This window comes from Cryptomeria japonica, chromosome 1 (genome assembly GCF_030272615.1).
Source record: "Cryptomeria japonica chromosome 1, Sugi_1.0, whole genome shotgun sequence".
NCBI classification, from domain to species: domain Eukaryota; kingdom Viridiplantae; phylum Streptophyta; class Pinopsida; order Cupressales; family Cupressaceae; genus Cryptomeria; species Cryptomeria japonica.
The window spans coordinates 573,993,460-574,002,295 of NC_081405.1; the positions used below are offsets into that span (position 1 = coordinate 573,993,460).

Here is an 8,836-nt window from a genome sequence, read left to right on the forward strand (position 1 = left end):
AGAATCTCTTATTTGTTCGAGCTTCAGAATGGGAGGTGAGAAGAATAGGTTTGAACCCACAACCTATGATAAGTGGGGGAAGAACAAGGAGGTTTGGGAGGAAATTTCTAATGGTAGGATGGTTCCTTTTTTGGAGAGATTGCATGGTCATTCGGCCATTGTTATGGAAAGCTTTGTTAAAGGGAGAAATAAGGGTGCGCTGACTTCCTTTGGTGCGGAGTTTCAAGTTGATGAAAATCTAGTTGCCATTGTTACTAGTCCGTATATGAGAGGCAGAAAATTCTATAGAGACAGGAAGTCAAGTGAGGAGGCTATTGCTGCCTTTTATGATAAGGAGAAGGAAAGACTGAGGCTAATGAAAATGACAGATGATGGCTATAACATGAAAGAGTTGATTTTCCTTTGGGCTGAGATGGTAGAATTTATAATGAGGTACATCACCTTGGATGGTAGATATGCTAGTATTGTTTCTCATCATTTTACTATCTTAAACAATTTTAGGCATGGTAAATTGATTTCCATTCCCTTTTATCTTCTTTCATCCTTGGAGAATAGTTTAGTTAAACATTTTGAAAACTAGGATAACCCCTGTGATTCATGAAGGGTTTATCTTGTTGATTATGGAATACGCCCAGGCGCATGAAGTGAAACCCTCCGCAAGGATAAAACCCACATTTCCTCTTCTAACCCTGATGTGCAGTTGGTTTCTGATATGGAAATGGATGAGTATGACAATGGTACGATCATGGATTGGCAAGATATCAAGGATATGGAGGACCCTGATTATAGACCAAAAATAGAAGGGGAGTTTATGGTGACCGCGGGAACTAACAATAGTAGGAAAATCAATCCTCTAAGGTGGGTGGCTAATAAGTTCAATGTAGCAGCAGGAATATGCAAGAGTTGGAGCCACCCACCTAAAAGAAATTGAAACTTACCAAATCTAGTGGCTCCAAAGTCCTAGACCATGAGATTAGGTCGGACATCCCTATCAAGGTGGATGAAGAGGAACAGGGGCGTGCGATTAAGGAAAATAAAGACAAGATAATGGAGGAGAGGGTGATGAGAAATCTGCTATTGGAGGCTACTAGAAGTTAGGAGAATTGTTGGAAGTGGGTGGAGAAGGAAATTGAATCCCTAAAAGATGGGTTAAAGGAATTGTCGAAAATTTGATGAGATCCCCTAGGCCCAATAAATCTGAGAAGATCATGAGTATGATCCAGAAAATTTCTCAGGATTCGGAAACTATGAAGGTTAACCAAGAGCGCAAAATTAAGAAGCTGGAAGGGGATGTAAGTAGATCAAAGAAAATTTGAACAATCTGGGTAGGCAAGCGATTAACAATAACACTAATGGTTTGGAAAATATTGATTCCATGATGATTGATTATAGAACCAGGACCATCGCCAGTGACCCTCTCGTGGGAGATAAGCAGAAAAAGATTGCTTCAGAGGGTGGACAGAGTGCTGCTAGTGGGAAGATTAGTTCGGGTCTGTGTACTAGAACTAGGAGCCAGAGCCTGGACCAGGGTACCTCCAAATTAATCATGGGGGACTTGGAGAAGATTAATAGAAGTATTATTCAGAAAAATACGAAATTGATGCACTCTCTTAGTTGAGTGCGTGGTCCTATTTTTTTGTTCAACTCTTTGTCTTTTGTTGTCCGTCTGTATGGGGCTTGTCCCCTATTCTGCTTATTTTTTTGGTTTGGTTGGCTGTTGGCCTTGGTCTGTAATACTTTGGGTTTCAAGTCACTTTAAAACCTGCTTATCTTTATCAAAAATATTTTAATTTAATATTATTATAATTTATCATTATAAATATTTTAATCAATTATACTACAACTCTAGTTTTAATTAATTATTTTTCTAATTTACAATTATTTCAAATTTTAAATAAAATGATAATTAATTAAGATTATTATAAATAAAATAATTAATTATAATTATAATTTTATACAATAATTAAATTATAATTATAATCTCAATAATTAAATTACAATACTAAAACCGCAAATATTAGTCACAACACTTATTTACTTTTATAAATTTCCAAATTTAAGTATTCATCAACTTATTCAAATCTATACTCATACAATTACAATACAGTTTTATTTTAATTTGCATGATAGAGTCGTACATTTAAAAACAAGGTGTGAGTAATTTAAGATTTACAACTGGACTATATATATATATATATATATATATATATATATATATATATATATAAGTATATTATATAATTTATTTGTATGGTTAAATATCTTACAAACTTTAGGTTAACGTAAGCACTTGAGTACTTTAAATTTTTCTGCACAGTAGAAGAATCTAGCTAGAAAAGAAAAGAAACAAAACTTGCATATTGAAATCTGAAGAAAAAGAATTAATGTAATTAGATCATTTACATTATCATTTTGAAACTTGAATGAATTACAATGTGTTTATAGATCACAGGAGCAGAAATTATGCATTAGATGCATGGAATTTCTGGAGGTCAACAATTGTTTGTATGAAACAACAGTGGAAGATGAAGAGTGAGTTAAAAACAAGAATTAGCTCCTTAGTGAGCCTTACATGCACAACACATATGCACCATCTCTTGTCTGTAAAATACGGTGCAGGACTAAATGTTAAGTGCACTAACACTCCCCCTTAAGTCTAAGTAAGGAGAGATATGGGTCGTGGCAACAAAGCTTGATTAGGAACCCAATTACAAAGAAGAAAGGAGAAAACCCAACTGAGAGAAACTCCTGACCATTATTCGAACTATAGAAGAAAGCTCCAATTATCAATGAAGAAGAACTGCAAATGAATCCACACTGCAACAGGATTGTATCAAAATCATACAAACCATTGCATGAGTACCTCAGGGATACTTTGAAAATGCAGTTGTTATTGAAAGAAACTTGTACTAAATGCATTAAGCGAAAATCCCATACAAACTTTCTAAAAGTTTAATTTTTACAAAGTCCCAAATTTTCCAGATCTTTTTCATGTAGTGCTTGCAAAGCACATACAATTTTAAAGAATCAATATGAAAAACAAACAAACAAGGAGCATGCAAAAATGAGGGAAAGAATAAGCATGCATCTAGTTTCAGAGGTCTACATCTTCCATGCTAATGCTAATCTTCATAAATCTGCCTACAAATAATCGTGTTTAGCTTCTTCTTCCTAGCAATCTGGCTCTGATACCATGTAAAATTTTCTGCACAGCAGAAAAATCTAGCTAGAAAAGAAAAGAAACAAAACTTGCATATTGAAATCTGAAGAAAAAGAATTAATATAATTAAATCATTTACATTACCATTTTGAAACTTGAATGAATTACAATATGTTTATAGATCACAAGAGCAGAAATTATGCATAAAACAAAAGTGGAAGATGAAGAGGGAGTTAAAAACAAGAATAAGCTCCTTAATGAGCCTTACATGCAAAACGCATATGCACCGTTTCTCGTCCGTAAAATACGGTGCGGGACTAAACGTAAAGTGTGCTAACAAGTACCACAGTAGAAAAAGTAGAAAGAATTACGATAACAATAAATATCCAAACATATGCATGCGTGTATTGTTGTCTCATACAATTCAATGTACTTCATAGCAGTAAAACCCGGACCAAATTCTAAGAAGATGAAGCATTCACTACTTGTAATATCAATTTCAATAATTCTTTCCATGCACACTCTACACTCGATCCTCTCGTACTGTTTTTGGCTCATTTTCCATAGAGAATGGTGTTGTACAGATGGGACAAGTATTGTGATCCTCAAGCCATGGCCAAATACAGTGAGAATGAAAGATATGTCCGATCATACAAGGAATTTCTCGAACCTCTTCTCCCAAAATAAAATCATCCCTACAAACTCCACAGAAAAGCCCATCATTAACATGAAAATCTGAAACTGTTACAGTCCGCAGTCCCTCTACCAATTCTTTCGCCTTCCTTTCATTCTCCATTATCTTGACGATCTTTTTCCGAAGAGAATCGAAGGTATTGAAGACCCCACGTAGCCACCGAATATGACCAGGGAGTCGATCCTCGTGAACTTCAATCAGGAGAAATTCGGAATGTAATAAATCGTGAAGGCTGTTAAGATGTTGCAGACGACGAGGCAGAGTTTCACGTTCCATCAAACAATTTGCTTGCATGAATACTTTGGTGGCTTCGATACGTAAATCCCCCATGCGGCATTCCAGGCTTTTGCACCACTCGACAAGTTCATTCTCCCTGCAACCCATTTTCCTCTCCTCCTGCATTTGCATTTCTTCACTTAACTGCCTTTAGCCACTTAGCACTGAGCTGATTTTCAATTTGGTATGCGAATTTGTGGAATGGGTTGCAGTTTTGTGAGAGTATGTAGTGAATGAAGCGTCAGCGATAGTTTCTTCCTGCGACTCCTCAAAACAGGCGAGCGGTTGATCCAAACACTACTTAATTTAGGCATAACTTTTCACCGCTTATCTTTATAAAGAGCTTGTAAATTTATTATTAATTATTATTTCCAAATAGTTTTAAAATCAAAATTCTTAAAGTTAACTGATTTATTTTTAGATGTTTATTATTAATGATTATTTTAAAATATTATAAGTTTATTTGATTTATCTTTAGTTTTGTTTTGAAGAAGGCATTCATAAGAAAAGAAAAATAATTACGCGAAGAGGTCTAACCTACAATGGCATCATATAGGGGTCATCACAAGTAACGGTGTAAGAAAAAAGAAGTGGTTTGTATTCTTTCAGCTATGTATATTAGAACTGATAAAAGAAAAATGGAGCTAAAAAATAACTGCTTAGCATTGCGACAGTTACAATCATAACATATGGAATTCGAAGAGCCTTATGAAATTCGAAGAGCCTTGCATCAACCTTTCAAATCCCGATCAGTTACAATGCTAATTTTTTTATTGACACAAAGCAGAGTACAATAAAAATAAAGCAGCAATGAAGATAAAGAAGAAAGCTCGGTGCATTCACTCTTCAAAAACCAGCCTTAAGCGTCTATAAATTTGCAAGGAGGGTCCGCAAATCTGCAAGGAGAGCAATTAGTGAAATTAGAGTGGTTATAGGATAATCTGAGAAGATGAGTTTTGAGGAGGTGAATCCGAATCCACAAGAAGTGAGATTCAGTCAAGACTCCATTTCAAGGAAGTTTACCTAGGACTATAGCTATTCCATAAATGAGAATCACAGCTTTAGCGTCATCTCTAAACCATCATCCCTGAGAGTGGTATGCCAGCAAATGGATGAGGGGCTCATTAAGCATTCTGATTTTCCACCAATTGAAGTATACAAAGATGAGAATGGTATAACCTGGTCCAACGACAATGGGAGATTGTGGGTGTTTTGAAAAGCTAGGGTTACAAGCGTACCAGCCACGCTCTCTTCAACACCTCTATTTAGAGCTCCTCCTCCACCAGAAAAACGTGAGAAAATGGCTCGTGCAGACTATTTTCGTCTAGTTCATGGTGGCTAGTAATATTTCTTTTCACTTCCTCTATATTGTACATAAAAATGCTTAACTTTTGGCTGGTACAGCATAAGCTGGGAAGGGTAGATTTTTCTTGGGTTTAGGTTTGTTTTATATCTTGCAGTGTTTATACTATCTTCTGTTGTCACTTGCTTTTTCACACTCATCTGTAGATTTGGGTTATATGTATATAAACATAAGCTTTATGTTATTTTTTGTTAGCTCTTGTGAGGGCTTTGTTTATAATATAAATTTACAGTGTTATGGATCTGATCTTCTTTCTCTTTTGTCATAAGTTTAATGACAATATATGGTTGTTTGTCTTGAGGTTATTTCTATATATTTTGATTTCATAAAATCATTTAGCCATCTGATATGGGAGTACCAATCAGACTGAAATTTCTTTTATTGAGAGTTAAAAACTAAAGGTTATCTATTTGATACATGCTAACTCTTCAACTTTCAATCAATTTATATTTATTAAAAAGAAAAAAAAAATCATATGAAACTGTGTGTAAGAAAGGTAAACATTTTTATATATATATTATCTAAGAAATTCATTATTTAACATATGATATTGTCAAACAATATGTAAATTTACATACATAATAATTTAATCAATTTGATTACAATTAATATTACAATTTACCTTTTTCTCCTATCTTTTTATTTAATCAATTTGATTACAAATGTTTCACACACAAGGGGCATTTCAATTTGATTACTAATATAACTCATGAGCAAATAAATAGAAGTGAAATACAATGGCTATTGATCCATCATTTCAACCAAAAAATAAGGTGGTCAAATAACAATAATTATAACCCTAAACCTAACAATAACCCAAACCCTAAATCCTAACCCAAACAATAAACCTAATGTTAACCATGATGTAAATCCTAACCCTAACAATAACCATGATATAAACATGAACATTAATCCTAATAATGACCCTTAACCCTAAACCTAACCATGAAGTAAACCTTAACCCTAGCTATAACCCTAACCGTAAATGTAACCCTAAGCCTAACCATAAACCTAACCCTAACTCCAACCCCAACCATGATGCAAACCATAACCCTATACATAATCCTTACCATAACTATAAACATTAACCCTAATCTAACCATAAAAATAAACCCTAACCCTAACAATCATCCTTAGCCCTAACTCTAAACCTAATCCTAACCATAACCCTAACCCTAACCCTAGCCATCATCCTAACTATGACCCTAACCTCAACCATGATGTAAACAATAAACCTAACCATAACACAAACCATCACCCTAATCATAGTCCTTACCCTAACCCTAATCATAACACTAGCCTAATCATAATCCTAAACCCTAACCCTAACAATAATCCTACCCTAAACTTAACCCTAACCTGAATGGAACCATAATCCTAATTTATTCCTAACCTTAATCTAGCCCAAACCCTAATCATAATTGAAATTTAGTACTAATTTAACCCTAACTTTAATGTAATTGAACCATAACCCTAACTCTAACCCTAACTCTAACCCTAAATGCAATTGTAACCCTAGCATTATACCCTAGCCATAAACTTAACCTTACAACTAAACCCTAACCCTAACCATAATCCTAAACCAAAGCCAAACCCTAACCTTGATGGTAACCCTAACCATGATATACACCCTAACCATTATCATAAGCCTAACCTTAAACCCTAACCCTAATCATAACCCTAACCATGATGTAAACCTTAACCTTGACCATAATTCTAACCTTAAATTTAATCCAAAACACAACCATAAACCAAATCCTAATCCTAACCATATCCCCAATTATAATTCTAATACTAACTGTAACTGTGATTGTGCTTACCCTAACCCTGCATTTGATGTAAACCCTAAACATAATTGTAACCATGGCACTAAACCCTAACCATGACCATAAATTTAACTCTAATATTAAACCATAATCATTACCCTAACCTTAACCATGATATAAACCCTAACCTAACTAATAAACCTAACTATCACCTAGACCCTAAACCCTAACCCAAGCAATAAACCTAACCCTAACCATGATCTAAATCCTAACCCTAACAATAACCATGATATCAACACTAACATTAATCCTAACACTAACCCTTAACTTTTACCCTAACCATGATGTAATCCTTAACCCTAGCCGTAATCCTAACCATAAATGTAACCCTAAGGCTAACCATAAGCCTAACCTTAATTCCAACCCCAACCATGATGTAAACCATAATCCTAACCATAATTATTACCATAACTCTAAACCTTAACCCTAACCTAACCATTACCATAAACCCTAACCCTAATAATAATCATTAGCCCTGACCCTAAACCTAATCCTAACCATAACCATAACTCGAAACCTATCCCTAATCCTAAGAGTAAATCCTATCCATAATCCTAATCCTAACCTTAAACCCTAACCCTAACCTTAATCTTCAACCCTAATCCCAACCATAATCATCACCCTAACCCTAAGCATGATGTAAATCCTAACCTTAAACAATGATGTTGATCATGACTCCAAACCTAAGCCTAACCCTAACTATGATGTAAACCCTCACCCTAGCCATAATCCTAACTATGACCCTAACCCCAACCATTATGTAAGCAATAAACTTACCAGAATCCCAAACCATAACCCTAATCATAATTGTTACCCTAACCCTAATCAAATGTTTTTCTAACCTAATCATAATCCTAAATCCTAACCTTAACAATAATCTTACTTTAAACTTAACCCTAACCCAAATTGAACCTTAGTCCTAATATATTCCTAACCTTAATCTAGCCCAAACCCTAATCTTAACTGAAATTTAATAGTAATTTAACCCTAACTTTAATGTAATTGAACCATGATGTAAACAATAACCTTTACCATAGTCCTAACCACAACTCTAAACCATTACCCTTATCATAACCCTAACCCTAACCTAGCCTAATCATAACCCTAAACCCTAACCCTAAAAAATGGGGAATGGGTCTACAACCCTTAGGATACACCAATCATCTATTATAATATATTAATAATATATGAAGGGTATTAATATCTTGCTGCATCCAAAGGGCTGGATAGTTGTTTGCCTAAAAATAACTTTTAACCTAACCCTAACCATGGTGTACACCCTAACCCTATCAATAATTCTAACCACGATGTAAACCCTAATCCTAACCATGATGTAAATCCTAACCTTAACCATAACAATAACCATAATTATAATCCTAAACCTAACTATAACCCAAACCGTAAACCCTAACCCAAACAATAACCCTAACGCTAACCATGATGTAAATCTTAACCCTAGCCATAACCATGATATAAATACTAATATTAATCCTAACACTAACCCTTAATCCTAACCC

At 34.6% G+C, this 8,836-nt stretch overlaps 1 protein-coding gene across 1 annotated transcript; it reads right to left on the bottom strand.

Annotated features, from left to right (window-relative positions):
* Nucleotides 1-3,683: 3,683 nt before the first annotated feature.
* Nucleotides 3,684-4,262, bottom strand: LOC131028521 (E3 ubiquitin-protein ligase RING1-like). Its single transcript, XM_057958809.1, has one exon. The coding sequence runs from the start codon at nucleotides 4,260-4,262 to the stop codon at nucleotides 3,684-3,686; it is 579 nt and encodes a 192-aa protein (XP_057814792.1).
* Between the last annotated feature and the right edge of the window lie 4,574 nt (nucleotides 4,263-8,836).

Excerpts from the sequence above, each read along its gene's own strand:
- LOC131028521 (XM_057958809.1), bottom strand. The coding sequence starts at position 4,262 with ATGCAAATGCAGGAGGAGAGGAAAATGGGTTGCAGGGAGAATGAACTT.